The sequence below is a fragment of the Saimiri boliviensis genome, chromosome 20 (genome assembly GCF_048565385.1).
Source record: "Saimiri boliviensis isolate mSaiBol1 chromosome 20, mSaiBol1.pri, whole genome shotgun sequence".
Lineage (NCBI taxonomy): Eukaryota > Metazoa > Chordata > Mammalia > Primates > Cebidae > Saimiri > Saimiri boliviensis.
In genome coordinates this window covers 4137009-4154382 of record NC_133468.1, presented here as the reverse complement: position 1 = coordinate 4154382, position 17374 = coordinate 4137009, and the positions used below count along the sequence as shown (strand labels likewise).

Below are 17374 nucleotides of genomic sequence, written 5' to 3'. Positions count from 1 at the left end.
ACACCAACCCCATCATGAGGGTCCCACCCCCGTGAACTCATCTACCCCTAATTACCTCCCCAAAGCCCCATTTGCAGGCAGAGGACTGGTGGGGGCAGCAGGGGCGTGTCCTGCCCGCAGGGGCCTGGCAAGCAGGCCTGCCCTTCTCTCTTGTAGGCCAGCACCCCCTGGGCTTCCTCTGAAGCCTGGTGGTGCCCCCTAGAGCCAGGTAAACCTGCAAGCCAGTCCCCAGCCATCTTGCCCACGTGTCTCTGGCGTCTGCTACGCACAGCTGGGAGCTGGGTCACCCTCTGAGGCCTGAGCAGGCTGGGCCTCCACTCGGGCCCCTGAAGCCACTCCAACTGTTGGGAACGGGTCCCGGGCACAGCCAGGATCCAGCTCTCCTGCTTTTCCTGCCTTCTCAAATGTCAGGGCTGTTCTGTGTGACCCATGAGGATGGGGCTGGGGATGAGGAGAAGCCTGTCCCCTCACCCCTGGCCTGTCTTCCCTCCTCATTCCTGCTCCCTTAAGCTGCAGTGGGACCTTCTCTCGGTCAAGACCTTCATTTCTACAGTCAGACTCCGTGAGCCAAGCTGCCCAGGCTTTGTCGTGGTAGAGAAAGCAGCACTGTGGACACTTAAAGAAACCCCTTCCCTCTTACCAAAAAACTGGCTTTGACTTGCCTTTAAAGCTAATGTGGCAGCGTGGACTAAAAAATCTAGTCTGACCCTCTAAGCTGGGCAAGGACGTCTGTGGTTTAGGGGTGCATACCCTACCCCCAGGATCTCACCAGCACAGGGCACTGGGGTTTACCAGCAATGAAAAATAAACCATTTCGTTCTTTGCACAAGCACCATGCCATTTGCCTGCATGGGGATTTCTTCCCCTCGACAGCTCTGTGCTGTGGGGACTGCAATCCTCACTGTACAGAGGAAAAGCAGGGCAACGGTCGAATGGCCAAGGGCTCTCGGGGACCTGGGTGCCCTCTCCGGAGCGCCACCTTGTCAGCCACAGGGGCGAAGCGGGTCCCTGGGGGTCGAGAGGACGGCCCTCAGTGCCCACAGGGCTTGCCCACGCACCCTCCCCAGACGCCCACCCAGAGCCGTGGTGACCAGCCACGCCCCTGCGGGTCTGATGGGTCGTCCCTTGCCTGTAGGATGGTGAGGTGGGAGTTGTAGGGAGCCGTCCTATTCAGACGTAGATTTGCCGGGCAGCAGCTTCTGAGAGGAGCTGCATTTGGGCTGGATGGTGCCCTCAGCAGGGGCCCACATGCTCACTAACTCTGCCCCACGACTAGTGCTGATTTTGTTCCCAGCACCGATGACAGCTGGCCCCGGGATCCTTGTCTGGCGTGCCCTGTGTGCCTGTGCCCGTCTATCATGCTGCGATTCTCCTTGCTAACCCTCAGGTACACCCGAGGTGCCTTCCTACTGCTTCGAGGCAGCAATTACTGTTGCCCAGAAGGAGGCTCTACAGATGGAGTGCAGGGAGTGGGTGCTGGCCTGATGTGGCTGCAGGCTCCGGAAGTGTGTTGTGGCCATGTCTAGAGCCTGTCAGCAGCCCCTGGGCTCGGTCTGCGCATGGGAAGGGGTGGTGGCCAGTCCCTGCTTCTCCACTTCCTGACGGTGCCAATGCCTTGAGCCTTTCGGCAGGTATCAAGTGCCGCACAGCCTAGCCTGGGAATGCAGGTGGCTGCCCAGCCCACAGGGGCACACAGAAGGCTCCAGGAGTAACACACGTGGTGCTTGGTGAGGGGCAGATTAGGCCTGTGGGGGGCCTTCTAGGGGGAAGTGATCGCTGAGCTGGCCTCGAGGAGGAGGAGGGTTGGGTTGACCAACAAAAGAGGTGACAGTGAGGGGACTGTGCTAGGGAGGGTCCTGGGTGTGTGTGGCAGGAAGCTAGAGGGTGGGGACTCAGTTCGAAGGAAGCCCCTAACAGCGTCGAGCCTGGGGTCACCTGACCAGTGTTTCTGGAGGGTCTTGCTGGCTGCAATCTGTGGAAGAGAAGCTCGTCCCCCTGTTGTTGTGCCATGGATCCCTTTGAAATCTGCTGCAGCCCACTGGCACCTGCTCAGAAGAATGGTTGTAAATGCAAAGAACAAAACCCGCGTGAGAGTATGATCGTGCTAAATGCAAAGGAAGGCAATGGCAAGAGCTCCAGCCGTCGAAGCAGGACGGGGAGAGCACACTGGTGCTGCCGTGCTGTGAGCTGTCTATGAATACGTTAAAAAACACTGGATCCAGTGGTGGGCCTAAAACTCCCCCATCTCCAAGTAGCGATGCTCCTAGGTAACCCCCACACCCACCAGCAACAGCTTGGAATGACTTCTGCCAGGGCCAGCCGCAGCTCTGCCTGCGCCCCGGGGGTCCGTGGCCCACATTCGCTGTGGAAGGAAAGGTCGTGTTTCAGTGGCAGGCCACAGCAAGTGTAGGGTCGCTTTCCAGGTCCACGTTCCACGTTCAGGCCCCAGGTGAGGAATCCCTGGGCTGGTGGGTGGGGTTGCTCAGGAAGGGGCTGCAGGGATCCCAACAGGCAGTGGTGGTAGCCTGAGGGCGCAGGGGGAAGAGGGCAAGGAGGGAGAGGTCATAGGGCAGATCCCAGTTGACAGTGATTCCCGGGTGGAAAGCATGAGAAGAGGAAGGAGCAGGTGGGGGTGGCAGGCCTGGGGGCCAGTTGGGAGGTCATCCCATTGGCAGAGCCAGAGCCGGACCAAGGGCCTATGGTTCCCGCTGACGCCTCCCTGTTTCTTTCAGGTCAATGAAATCTACCATGACGAGTCCTTGGGGGCCCACATCAACGTGGTCCTGGTGCGGATCATCCTCCTGAGCTATGGGAAGGTGAGTGCACCGGCCGGGCCTGCCGCCACCCACTCGGAGTGAGAGGCCCAGAAGTGAGGTGTGGGGATCCTTAGAGAGTGTTTGCATTTTCCAAAACACCCTGCCTCTCCCTGGCTGCCCTGAGGGTCCTACAAGAAACAAGAAACTCACGAGCCGCTCCTAGATCCCTGCTCCCCTTCAGTCCTAGTTTTAAAACGTGGCTGTTACTATTGTTGATCGAAAAGAGTCTTACCCACAGATCCCAAGAGGAGGAGCCATACCAGGCCACCGGGGCCACACAGGGAGGCACCAGGGTTGGTCAGGAGGCAGAGGGAGCTGGATTAACAGCAGCCCGAGCCCGTGTTGTTTCTGCAGGAAGGACGGACGGGGACAGGGTGAGCTGGCTGAAGGTTGGCCAGTTTGAGTAAACCCAGTGGGCTCTGGGGAGTGGAGCGGTCCTGAGTGTCCTGGCACCTGGCCCTGGGTAATGAGGGCAGGCGGATGGTGGCCCAGAGTATGAAGTCTGATAAAGGAGGTGGCTGGGGACATGGGCGCTGGATTGGTTGGTTTGTATCTGAAAATTGTGCTCGTGGATGCGTTGTTTCCTAGCTCTAAGAACTGGCTGCCACTAGAAGGGGCAGTCCCTCCAGAGTCAGCAAGGCTGACAAAGCATCAGAAACACATGGTTTACACCACCCTCCCTTGAACTCCTGCCCCTGTATTAAGGCCTCCTCTCCTCAGGCCTCAGCTGCTGCCCCAGCTCGGCCCTCTTGCTTGACCCTCTCGCAGCCAAACCTGGAGCGCCCTTTCCTAGCAGTGTGCATGGGTGTGGAGGCGCCAGGGACAGTGAGCCGGGATGGAAACATGAGATGCTGTGCAGACAGAGATAGGGGAAGGGAGGAGCCCCATGGTGCGGCCAGTGTGGACTGCAGAGTGCCTGTACCAGCTGTGCTGGAAGCACTTGGCATGGACGAGGCACTTAATCCACAGGGACGATGCAGAGGTGCATGCTGTGACCCTGCCCATTTCACAGATAAGAACACTGAGGCTTAATGTGACTTAGTGGCATGCCCAGGTAAGTGGCCAGGGCCATCCGGCGCCTGAGGAGTCAGACTTCTCACTCAAACAGCTGAATTCAAGTCTGCGGTCTGAGTGTGCATGGAAATCAATCACAGTAGGATTACACACATCTGGTAATTGTATAAAGGTTGAACTCTGTTCAAAGAGAATCTCAGTCTCAAAAAATAAAATCAAACTGCATCCAGCTTACAAGGCACACAATGTCAAAAGGCAAGAGAGGACTCCAGTGGCAGAGGACACCCCAAGACCACTCAGTAGACTTGGGGCCCACTCCCCTACACCCACCAAACACCTCATTCCACAGTGACCAAAGGCACCCACAGGGCAAACGCCGGTTATGGGCCTCACCGCCGCCCCCCCCAAAGAGAACACAAAACTTCCCAAAGCAAATCCTTGGGAAGAAGGGGAAATTGGCAAAAACCTAACTATGAGCGTCTTCAATACCCTTTTCAAAGCCTTTCACAGATTAGTGCTAATAAGGCATAGAATTTTTGAATGACGCAATGAGTAAAGTTAAATTAGCAATTGTGTCACTGCTTCCCGTGCCCTACAGAAAAAAAGATGTACCTACTTTTTGAGGAGTCATAGAACACTTAAAAATTACGGAAATACTTTGAGACGTAAAGAAAACGTTGTGAATTTTATATGGCAAAAACGATTTAGTCTATGCTCTCTGATGAAATGCCTAAAACTAGGGGTGGGGGCAGCAGAATTTATGAACCTAAAAAAATCCAATTCATTTGAAAAAAAAACAAAAACAAAAACCTCCTAGGAGCCAGACACGGTCGCTCACGCCTGTAGTCCTAGCACTTTGTTTGGGAGGCCAAGGTCGGGGGAATCACTTGAGGTCAGGAGTTGGAGACCAGCTGGCCAACTTGGTAAAACCCTATCTGTACCAAAAAAATACAAAAGTTAGCCAAGCGTGGTGGTGGGCACCTGTAGTCCCAGCTACTTGGGAGGCTGAGGTGGGTGAATTGCTTGAACCTGGGAGGTGGAGGTTGCAGTGAGCTGAGATTATGCCACTGAATTCCAGCCTGGACAACAGAGCCAGGAAGGAGAATATTAGAACTGAAGTGACAGACTATTTGGAACACTAAAAAAAACAAGAGCACTACCGTTAAATCTTATGGAATGTGGTTAAAGCTGTATTTCAGAGGCAAATTCACAGATGTTTTCCAAAAGCTTCTCCCTGACGTGATGTGTTTGACACGTTAGCCTTGCCTTCCACTCAATGCATTTGAATGGCTTTCAGTAGCCACAAAACCAAAAACCTAAGGAAAGCAAAAACAAGGAAATAGTTCAGAAAAAGCAGAAATCAACAAATTAGAAAATAGAAGTAACATGTAGAATCAGTGAAGAAGAGAGCTTTGGGAAAAGCCACCCTCTGACCTATTTAATCTAGAAAAAAAGAGAGAAGGCACAAACTAAAGATCAGAAAGAGTACGTGTAATGTGACCGCACCAAGACGCTTCTCCTGGCAGAATGGAAAGACCCAGGGCCCTCCGCCCACTGGGAAGCTGTTTGGAGGCTCTCTGCAGCCAGCCACCTTGGATGCCCAGGGGTGATCCGTGGAGGATGTGCAGGGTCTCCTCTGCCGGTGAATGCCGCCTAGGAGAGCAGAGAGAGGCCTGCTGAGCTCTCTAACCCAGGTTTGTGGCACTGGGCTTCAGACCACACAGATGCAGGGCCTGGGGGTGGGCCGCAGCCCAGCCAACTGCTTCCAGCTCACCATTCACAGGCGGGGGATCTTCAGACTATCCCCTGTGGCTCTCCGCCCGCCTCCAGTGTTCTCTGTTCTGGCCTTCCCCAGGCCGGGTCCTTCCAGCACATTTGCTCCTGGCCAGGATCCTCTGGTGTTTTAGGAATTCTCAAGCCTTCGGCCTGAGGGATGGGTAGAGTTATATCCCCTTTTGGAAGTTTCCAAAAATGTGAAACTCCTGGTCCTGGGGCTAGAAAGCCGGGGAAAGACCATTCCAGTGATTGGGCTGGGTGCTAGGTGGCTGCTGGCCTCTCCCCGCAGGTTGCTCCTGTATTCGTTGAAAAGAAAAAATCTGAAATTGTCTAGGGTTAATTGCTTACCAGTGCTGGCCAAGCTTCGGATCTTATTTGGCCTGAAAAGTATCTGCTCCTTCCCAGTCTTGATTACTTAACGGAATAAAGCTCCTTTATTAACTACTCCTCGGCAGGCCCTGTGCCAAATGGTCCTGACCCTAAGCCTTTTCTTTCTCGTTTTTTCTTTCTTAACTGCTGTAGATAGGTAGGAGGAGTATGTGACCCCAGTCAAAACATTTGCAGAAGAGAGTCCAACTTTGAAGGTGAGAACTTGAGGATCTCTGTGTCAGAGACTTGGAGATCTTGGGGAAACTGAGGATTCCCTGGCGAGCTATGAATAGTTAAAACTGACTCCAAAAAATAGAGAATACATTGTGAAGTGCCATTACCATGGAGGAAACTCAAGTTCTTCACCTTTCCCAGAGCTCTGCCAGTGAGTTCATACTCATTTGCAAGCACTTACCAAGCAAAGCTAATACAATACCCTGTAAACTCAGGTATTCTGAAATCCACCCAATGTATCTTTCATAGTCAATGTGACCCTTATACCCAAAGCTGCCAAAGGTAGCCCGTCAAGACGAAGTACAGACCTGTCTCACTTCTAAAAATAGAGGTAAAAAATCCTAAGGCATTAAGAGTCTAATTGAATAATGCAGAAACAGAAACTTCCACCGTGATCCACTCGGGCTTATCCTAGGAATGTGGAGATTGTTTAATATCAGTAAATCTATTCATTCAATTCATCACCTCGGTTTCCAAGTGACAGAACTCATCCTCTAACAAATACTGTTTGAAGGGCTTCTGTGTGGGAAGTGCTGTGCTGGGAACATTCACTGGCATGGTCCCTGTCCTCAGGGGACCGCTTCCAGAAGGGAGATCTAGCCGGAAACAGTTGCACCAGGGCTCGGGGCTGGCTGGAGGAGACGCAGGGCAGGCATCTTTCCTTACAAGGTCAAGGAAAGCAGCGGGAGGAAGGGACGGTTCTGCCCAGACCTGAAGACGGTTCTGGTCTTCAGGGGAAGTGACCAGCTTCGGGATGCTCCGAGTTCACAGGCTGGGAGGGGAGGGGGGCCAGCTAAACCTAGAGGAAAGAGCACAGGGACAGGAACAGCAGATCCAACACCGGAAGGAGCAGAGCAGATTGCATCTCTCACCGAGGGGCTTGGCTTGCCCATGACAGCAGCTTTAGGCAGAGTGACGGGATCCCATTCGCATTTCTAAGAAGATAGCTGACTCCTTTGTGCAGACGTCGCAAGTGGGAGCAGTGGCTCAGGAGACTGTCACTGCCATCAAATGGGGAATGATGGCAGCTGGACAGGGACCACACGTGGCCCCAGAGATGCAGACAGCAGGACAAAGGAGGCCACTTCAAGAAGAGCTGGCACTAGGTGGGTGAAGGTGGAGAGACTCCGCCGGGTAGATGATGGTGTCAGCCTCTGAGATGGGGAGCACAGGAGAGAAGCTGAAGAGGTCAGTTGAGATGAGCAGTTAGAGGTGCCTGGTCCTTCCCAGGTCTGGAGCTGGCGGTAAGAGAAGCTTGCTGCTGCAGGGGCACCTAGGAGAGAGGCCCCAGGGTTTTCCTGTGTTGAAGACTCCAGCAGGGCAAGGGCGTGACAGCCCCATAGCCCCTCACAGGGCACTCCTCCTTTCCAAAAATCCCAGAAAACTAGTAACAGAGGGCAACAGGACAACCAAGATTGTATTTAAAGGTGGAAAAGGGCCAAGCACGGTGGCTCATGCTTGTAATCCCAGCACTTTGGGAGGCCGAGGCTGGAGGATCACGAGGTCAGGAGTTCGAGACCATCCTGGCCACATGACAAAACCCCGTCTCTACTAAAAAAAAAAGTACAAAAACCAGCCGGGTGTGGTGGTATGCACCTGTAATCCCAGCAGGCTGAGGCTGGAGACTCACTTGAACCTGGGAGGCAAAAGTTGCAGTAAGCTAAGATCGCTCCATTGCACTCCAGCCTGGGCAATGGAGAGAGACTCCATCTCAAAAAAAAAAAAAAAAAAAAAAAAAGAAGGTGGAAAAAGAAGCAGATTTCCCGAAATGTGTTCTGTACAGCAAATTCTTCGAATATGAGTAGATGTTACAGAGGAATATAGAGGGGTCTCAAGGTCAAAGAAGTCTGGAAAATGCTGAAAAAAACACAGGAAAATGGGCACTCCTGAGGGTGAAAGCTCCCTGAGACTTTCCTACGGAGACACGTGCGTGGTGCCTCTCTGAGAGTTGGAGAAGAACAGGTGGTCTCTGAAAACCTTCTCCACGGAAGCTTCTTCCTCACCAGATCCGCAGCCTGCCGAAACTGCTTTGCAAAGCACTGCCCTGGAGATAGTCTTAGAAACAAAAAAGCAGACCCATAAACTTGTTACTGTGGTTCTGAAAATCCTAGATCGTTTTATGTGACATGAAACTAGTATTGGAAAAGAGCAGACAAATTACCATTGTTTGCTGTTAATCGTGTGTCTGGAAAACCTAAAAGAATCCATGGTACCACCTGTAGAGTTAGGTAAGGAGTGTGGTGACATGGCCAAACGTAAGACCATTGTTTAAGAAGATGATAATTTCTGTGTGAAACCAACGCCTTGGCAGTAGGGAAAACAGGGTGAGAAAAATTTCCATTACGATGGTAACTAAAAATGTGCAATACCTGAAATAGTCTTTACAACAAGACAGACAGAGGACCCATAGGAAGAAAATTGTACATGGTTAATGACAGGAAGAATGTGAATGTCAATGAAGAGACAAATACTGTCCTCATGGGAAACCGAGTATACCTGAGAGGTTGATCTTTCCCAGACTCATAGTTGGAAATGTTATGAAACGATTCTCAGCTCCATCTAGGAACATGAACAGTCAAGAATGGCTGAGGAAGCTGCGAACACCAAGCAAGTCAGAGACTTCCTCCAAATACCTTGTAAAGTGAAGATCATTAAAACGGTGCCACATTTGCGGGAACTTTCATGGACGGTTCAGTTGAATAAAGCAGTTGAAAATACCCCTCCTACAAATAACCTAATGCAATAAAAACAGAATGGTTATTAGGTTATAAATAAATAGATGATAACATGAATGTAATAAATGGGAAATTAAATGATCATATGATGAATATAAGCCAATATAACATTCAACGATTTAAATCACACAAATCAAGAAGAAAATATTGGTTGCCAAGAGCTTTCTGAGCATAAAGCCAGCTGAAGGAAGTGTAAAGGGGAATATAGAGATATCTGAATAAGCATAATACAAAATTTCTGTCAAAAAAAAACACAATAAAAAGGCAAATGACAAGCAGGAGAAACATTTGCCATGTGACAAATATATCCTAATATATAAAGACCTCCTCTAAATCATAGGGGAACGAAATTGGCAATGAATAGAAACAAAGAAAAAATTCCAAGTGGTTAAAAGAAAACTCATATGGAAAAATATCTAACTTTATTATTAAAGAAATAAATAATATGCCATTTGTAAAGCACCAACCCTGTTAAGGTGAAGAGGGATTTATGGCTGGGTGAATGAAGCAGGTATGCTCTTCCGGTATGGGTACAAATGTGGATGCACCTCTCCAAGGCAGTGCAGCAATATTTATCACTGACCTTTATGTTCCTAATGGGCCGGGCATGGTAATCCCAGCACTTTGGGAGGCAGGTGGATTATGAAGTCAGGAGTTTGAGACCAGCCTGGCCAACCTGGTGAAACTCCTCTCTACTAAGAATAACAAAAATTAGGTGGGCACGGTGGCACACGGCTGTACTCCCAGCTGCTCTGGAGGCTGAGGCAGGAGAATCCATTGAACCCAGGGGGCAGAGGTTGTGGTGAGCAGAGATCATGCCATTGCAGCCCAGCCTGGGTGACAGAGCAAGACTCCATCTCAAAAAAAAAAAAAAAAGGAAAAAAGAGAAATATTCTTAAAGTTTGCCCCCATTCATTTCTATGACCCTGGACATTCATTTCTACGATTATTCCAAAGCAGTGACCCCAGCTGTGGACCAAGTTTTAAGAACAAGACATGGTGTGATCGCTTATGTAAACAACAGCAAGAAACCCATATTGTCCAATAATAGGAGTCTAGTTAAGGAAATGATAAACCTATGTGGTAGGATATTAGGCTGCCACAAAAGTGCGTCCTCAAAGCACGTTTAATGACACTGGGAAACAGTTACAGTCTAAAGTTGTTTGTTGTTTAAAATATAAGTTTTAAGTATGATCTCAATCTTGTGTACAAATATATTTACAGAAAAGACTGGAAGGATCACATCAAATGTGAACAGGATTTATCTCTGGGCAGTAGGCTGATTAATTTTCATTTTCTTCTTTGTACTTTATTGAATTTTTAAAATTCAATATGAAGAACTTTGTTTTAGTTATTATTTTTAAGAGATTGGGTCTCGCTCTGTTGCCCAGGCTAGAGTGGAGTGGTACAATCATAACTCACCACACCCTGGGCTCAAGGGATCCTCCCATCTCAGCCTCCCAAGTAGCTGGGACTACAGGCACACACCACCACACTCGACTAATTGGTTTTTGGTTTTTGTAGAGACAGAGTCTCACTATGTTGCCCAGGCTGGTCTTGAACTCCTGGCCTCAAATGATTGTCCTGCCTCTGCCTCACATAGCACTGGGGTTACAAGTATGAGCAACTGAGCCTGGCACAGCATTTATCTTTTATAAACAAAACAGTGCATTTTAAATTTATGAAATCACTAGTTTACATTTTTTAAAAAAAATCATTTAGAAATGGTAGGATCCAAACGACACCGTTTAACTGACTCCAGCACTCTGGAGAAAGGTCTCCGATGGCATACCACAGGGCTCTGTCATGCTCAGTCCTTCACGTCTGATTTGAATGAAGATATCAAAGAGAATCCATGCTTTCTCTTGGCATCTCATCTCTGCAGTTAGCTGGGATGATTAATGAGGCATCCGAGTTCCACTCCGTGGGCACCATCTCTCACTTCCTGTGGCTGGGCCAGGGGACCCACCTGCAGCAGGTCCACCCGAAGGAAATGGGAAATCTTGGAGTGAGGACACAGGCTGCCACAGGTACCCCAGGTTAGCAGGCACCGCCCTCCTGGCCAGGGCCTCCCTGGCCCCTGCCCCTCACACGCCATGCCTGCAGAGGCTCCGCTTCGCCTGGGCTGTTCCGGTGCCCCGTTTCCCCTGTTGGCAGAATCAAGAATGGGGCAGTGGGCAGGGGACCGGTTGTCAGGTGCAGCCTGCTGTTCCCAGGGACAACATGGGGACATGTGCAAGCCCTGGGGGTGCCAAGATCCATAGCCAGCAAAGCAGGGCAGCCCAAGCCCCTGGTGGGCACCCGGCAACTTCCGCAACACCAGGGACTTGTACAGAGAGAACAGGGAGGACGCAGGTGAACTGAGGCTGGCCTCGCTTCTGCCTCCGGCTGGGAATGGGCTTAAGAACTGATGGCAGTGAGAGACTGGAAGACAGAACCAGAAGCTGGACAGGCACTTCCAGAGCTAACTCCAGACGGAGCCTGCTCAGAGCCAGCCCCGAGGGCTCAGTGGACCAGCCGCTGAGGAGGCAGGGGAGACGCGGTGCCAGATGTGAGGGGTGCAGGGCCCAGGCCGCCCCGGTGCCTGTCCCCAGGCCCCTCAGCCTAGCTTGGAGGACAACGCACAGCCGCCCCTCTGCCAGACCCTGGGGATTCGGTGATGACTGGTCTCCTGGAATGTTCTGGAACATTCCAGCATTCTGGGACTTTTTTTCTGCTCCCGACTCCTGCCTGTCCAGAGTGGGCCTCAGCAAAGCTCACCCCATACTGTGCCACCTTTTTCTGCCTGGCCCTACCCCACCTGCCTCCTAGAAGCCTCCCAGTCGAGCCCGGGAGACAGCCAGTGCCCATGGGGTCCTCTGTGTCCAGAGGATCCCAGGAACCGCTGGCTGGTCAGCTGAGTGTGGACTGTCAGAACAGCTGAGGCCTGCCCGCTGCTCTGCCCTCCTTTGGGGATTTCAGGGCTGTGAGAGGGGCAGTGAGCCCAGGCTGTGAATCCTGATTGCTTTAGATTGGACCCACTGCATAAATGCAGGAAATAGCTGAGCAGAGTACAAGGTGCTGCTGGGTGGGGGCGGGAGGGCGCTGAAGCCAGAGACCTGCTGAGGGTAGAGGGCATGGCGGCCGGGCACACAGGGGCTGGTCGCGGGCCCTGGCTGACTTAGCGAGTGAGCTGTGGGCTACTGGGCTTGGGAGCAGCGTCTGTGGGACAGGAGGAGCCGTCTGCCGGGTGGCCCAGGAGAGGCCATCCTGGGTAGCAGCAGCAGGCGGGGCACCTCAGCGCCAGAGACCTGGCTTTTTTCTTTCTCCTACTTCAGATCCATCACAGACCAGTACTTCTGGCCATACTTTAAAATGAATTATTGGAAAAAGTAAATGTGACGAAAACCAAGATATACAAAAACCCTAGCTCTGGATTTTTATTATTCAATTCTGTGGCCAGAAACTCGACCCACCCAATCGCTATAAAAGTGTCTAGTCTCTGTACTGACCTCGCTGTGGACTGGGCCAGTTCGTGTCTATCAGGCACAGACTTCCTTACATAGCACTGGAGGAGGCCCTGTTTTCAGGTCTCCGAGGTATGTGCTGGTCACGGGAGGAGACGTATCCTGGTGCCCCCAAAGCATCCGGCTAGCCCAGAGCCTCTGGCCTTCCGAGCAGCTGGTGTTTCATCCAGGGTGCTGCATGAACGAGGACGGGAGGGGAGCCTTGTGTCCGGACAGCAGAGCAGTAGACAAGATAGCAACAGAGTGGTGAGCCTCAGCGAGGAATACAGCAGGGTGGCGGGCGATAGGGGACCATGGGTGGAGCGGCCAGGAGAGGGACTTCCCAGCCAAGATCTAGGGGGCCAAGGGAAGGGGCCGCACTTTTTCCCAGAGAAGCACAGCCAGGGCTTCCCGATGGGGTTCTGGGGATGAAGTTTGGCACATGGTGTGGATGAATTCTGATGAGCTGCTCTTCAAGGACACACAGGCTTCCTGTCAAGGAATGAGGCCCCCGCCTCTGGAGGAATTTTAACAAGGCAAAACCAAGGAGATTGCAGCCAGGAGGGGGCTGAGCTGAACCTCTCAAGGTTTTGTGAGACCAGGATCCAGACTTGGGCAGAAAGTGGCCCAGGTGTTCAGCTTCTGTTACTCATCCCAAATTGTGACAGAAATAGAGCAGCTCCCCGCCTGCTGCTCCCCCATTGCCTGTCCCCCAGGCCTTACCAGGCTCCACTGGGGATAAAATTGGTAGCACTTCTTTGAGTGACATGCTGTTTGTCTTCTAGCTTATGAGGAGCCTCTGAGTTATCTCGAGTTTTTCCTAAAACAACATTTTCTCCATTTCTTTAAAAAAAAAAAAAGAAAAAGGAAAAAAAAAAAAGCCGAAGAAAAGAAACGATCTTATTTTATACAATATGCCACCAGCCAGGGGGCAGAGCAGCGACAACACTCGAGGTTGCATAGCAACTGGCTTTTCAATTGATTTTTTTGAGAAGGTACCAAAGCTTCTCAACTGTTCTCATTTTAAATATTTCCAAGGATGATGAAAATCAAAGCAAATGGAAATCAGACTTGGGGACCATGAGAAAAGGACGTAAGATGTCTTGTTATAAAATACCAGGTCAAGACAAAGTGTGGAAAATTTGTTGGAATTTTTCAGCGTTGGAGGTGAAAGGTCTGAGAAATTCTGCCTGTGAGTCTCTTAGTAGAAAGCAAGGAAAGAGAGGTGCCGGGTGCAAGGGCTTGATGGTGCCCACCCACCGACCCACCTGTAGGGTAGGGGATTTACAGTGGCCCAGCCATGGCATAGGAAGGCCAGGGAGTGAGGGTCTGGGGAGGATACATCAGGACCCTGGTAGGCAGCCCTGAGATCTGGCACAGGGGTGAGTGGTGGAAGCATCCTGCCTGCCTCACCCTAGGGACAGCCCCCTAACCTCCGGAGCATCTGGGTCCCAACTGCCAACCTGATAGGGGTTCAAGGCATGATGGCCCACCCACATCACCCTCAATCCACCTCCTGACCCAGAACTACCTCAGTCCAGAGAACCAGGAGGCACTAGGGCTGGACACTGCCGTTGGAGACGTCTTAGTGTGTTTGGGCTACAGGAACAAAAATACCTTAGCTGAGTAATTTATAACCAATGGAAATGTATTCCTCACTGCTCTGGGGACCGGGAAGTCCAGGAGCAGGACGCCAGCAGAACTGATGTGTAAGAAGGACCCATTCCTCCTACACAGCGCCTTCTAGCCATGTCCTTGCGTGATGGAAGGGTGAACAGGCTCCCTCAGGCTTCTTTTGTAAGGGCGCTAATCTCATTTATAGAGACTCCACTCTCAGGACCTGATGATCTCCCAAAGGCCACAATTCCTAATACTGTTACACTGGCTCTCAGGTTTCAACCTTTCAAACGTGGGGAACATAACATTCAGATTCTAGCAGAGGCCCCTCTCCTGGCTCCCCGCAGGCCTGCGCTGGCTCATGCCGAGAATCCTGTTCTGGCAGCTCGGCTCTCTGGGAATAGCTTCCCAGGCTTTGGGGAGGATGGCTGGAAGCAAAATCCCGGAATGATATGGCGTTCTGGCAGAGAAGTGAGGCGTGCACCTCCTGCCCCCAGTCTTGTTGCGGTTCCCTGTCGTGATGAGATTTGATCTGTAAGCCCTGCCTGGAACAGGAGACCTCCAGCCTTGGGGGAGCCCACGTTGCACTCAGCTGGGTGGCGTGGTAGAACACGTGCTCACGGAGCAGGGATGCTGGAGCCCCATCCCTGCCATACTCTCTGGCTTTGTCCATACTTGAGGGACCTTTGGTGAGCAAATTAACCTCATGGAGCCTTAGTATCCCCAGTAACAGGAGGTCTGTGAAACCCCAGCACGCAACAGAAATGACGACAATCATAAAGGCGTTCATGCAAGCGACTGCAGAGCCTCTTCTGGGACAGGCACTGTCTGAAGCCCTTTACATGACTTTAGGCCTTCACCCCCACAGCATCGCTGTGGCCTAGTCGCTATGATCAGCCCCATTTAACAGTGAGGATCCTGGCTCCAGGGGGTGAGCAGCCTGCCTGGGGCCACGTGGTGGGGGGGCCACACTGCTCTGGGAGGAGGGGCTGGACTCTGTGATTCCCGCAGGTCAGGAGCACCAGCTTCAGGTTCCTTGCCCTGCTCCCCTGAGGGTCAGGCGCTCCCAACCGAGCCTGACTTTGCCACCCCCTCCCCCCACCCAGGGGACATTCGGCAGTGTCTGGAGAGACTTTGGTTGTCACGACTAGGGGGAGGGTTCCACTGGGTTCTGGCAAGGAGAGCCCAGGGATTCGCTCAACATCTTACCATGCACAGCGCCCCCGCCCCACCCAACAGAGAATTTTCTGGCCCCAAATGTCTGGAGTGCTGAGGTTGAGAAATGTGTTCTGCCCACCTGAACCCAACCCCCACCCTGCCCCCCTAGTCCCGTCCTGTACCTATTTGGGAGGCTGGTCTGAGGCAGGGGCCCCCTCTGGGATGGGGACAGTTGAGAAGCTTTGCTGAAGCCACATCCCCTTGGGGCTGGCTGCGGGTAGGCCAGCGCCCCGGGGACTGGTGTCATGCTCCAGGGGTATCAGCACCGCAGAGACAAGGACAAGAAACATCGGTGGGCGCTGCCTGCACCCCGCCTGCGCTGTCATGCGCGGAAGCCCCCCGGCCCCAGGCAGTTGTCCCTGTTTCGTAGGTAGGCACAAGTAAGGTGTCTTGTCCAGGAACAGAGCAGATGAAACGTTTGGAGCGGGCCCAGAGCCATCCGGGTGACCCTACCCGCCACCTGCGGCGGCCCGGGTGAGCCCTGGTCGGGCCGCAGCCCCGGGGGCGGGTTGAGCGCGCCTTGCCCGGCCGGCGCGGGGGGTTCCAGCGGAGACGCGCCCGGCCTCGAGCCTGCGGAGCCCCCCACGGGTTTCCTCCCACGTCTCCTTGACGGAAGGAGGGAAGAGCTTAAATAATTCCGCTCGCTCCGGAGCAAACGGTGGGAAGGTCGGAGAGCAACGCCTGGAACAGAAGAACTCTCTGCCGAGGTCCTGATGCGCGTCTGCGGGGCGAGACCCCCGAGGCTGTCGCGGGAGCCCCGGGCGGCCGCCCAGCCCGGGCCGGGGTCGCCGTTCCCGCGGCAGCAGCGCCACCTGGCGGCCCCCGGGCCCGGCCTGCCTTTGCCGTGCGCCCCGCGCCCAGGGCGGGTACCCCGCTTCCTCCTAGCCGTGGGACTCCGGCGAGTCCCTTCAGTGCTCTGAAACCCAGTTCGTCCTCCGGAAGGTGGGAAAACAAAGTCGATGTTATGAGCCGAGCCTGAGCCCAGCGGGGCGCTCCGTGCAGACGGGAGCTTCCTACTGGGGTCAGTGCCGTTCGCTCACCTCCCCGGGTCCCCTGAGGACGCCCCCACAGCCGGCGCCTCCCTCCCTGTCCAGCCTGGCTCCGGAGGGTGCTCGCGTTCACTCGTTCATTCCTGCGTTCCCTCCGGGTCACAGCAGCCAGGGCCCTCTGGCCGCAATCGCTGCCTCATCCTGGCATGGAGAGCAGAAGCTGGGATTGCCCCGTGAAGGGAGGAGTGGGGCCACTGAGGGCAGGCATGGGCCACAGCTGGGGCACAGACTCGGCCTGGCATCCACCCGGCGGCCCTCAAGGAGCTTGGGCTTTAGTGACTCAGAGGCCAGCAACAGCAACAGGTACGTCCCCATTAGGTGCCCCATCTGGCAGGTGACTGACCACACCAAGGAGAGGGGACCAGGCAGGCAGCTCAGAGCAAGGGTCACGCGGCAAGGGGATGGGGACTGGGACTTGGGGCTGGACATAGCCCACCTACCCACCCAAGCCCCCCGGAGGCCCCCTAAGCTCCTGGCTATTCCCTGAGGCCAGTGAGGCTACCCGGAGCCCTGCAGACTGGGCCTGAGATCCAGGGACCACCATTGTTCCCTCATCCTTGCCCTGGCCAGAAACCCTGTTCAGCAAAGTGACCTCCTGACCCAAGGGGAGGGCGTCAAGCCTTTGCCTCCTTAAGGCCCTCAGATCTGCCCTCTCCACCTCGTGGTGGGAACACCGGGCCTTCCATGCGTGTCCTCAGACCCCTTCCAGCCCAGGCCAGGGAAGCCGAACAGGTTAAATCTGGGGGGACACTATCCTTCTTGGGACCAGCCCCCTCCCACCACCTGCTGGTCTCCATATGGACCTAGGTGGGCGCTCATGATGGCCAAGGAGGATCCGGAACAAGGGAGAGGCCAGCCTGGGCCAGGGCCCCAAAGCACTCAGGCAGTGGAGCCCCATTGAGAGCCCATGTCTGCAGTGGTAGATGTCACATCCAAACAGGGGGTGGCAGAGCCCTCCTTGAGGGATGGCCACTGTCCTGGGGCCCCTGTGGAGGGCCCAGTCAGCCTCCTAGGAAGCCCATCTGATTCCATGCTTCCAGACAGGGTCAGCCTACACAGGA

At 53.5% G+C, this 17374-nt stretch overlaps 1 protein-coding gene across 3 annotated transcripts in view; it reads left to right on the top strand.

Moving 5' to 3' along the window:
• ADAMTS2 (ADAM metallopeptidase with thrombospondin type 1 motif 2) overlaps nucleotides 1-17374 on the top strand; it is a 220494-nt gene that overhangs the window by 149003 nt on the left and 54117 nt on the right. For all 3 annotated transcript variants that reach the window (XM_010331847.3, XM_074390605.1, XM_074390606.1), the window contains exon 5: nucleotides 2733-2816. In XM_010331847.3, coding sequence (XP_010330149.3) covers nucleotides 2733-2816 — 84 coding nt within the window. The remainder of the gene's footprint in view (nucleotides 1-2732; nucleotides 2817-17374) is intronic.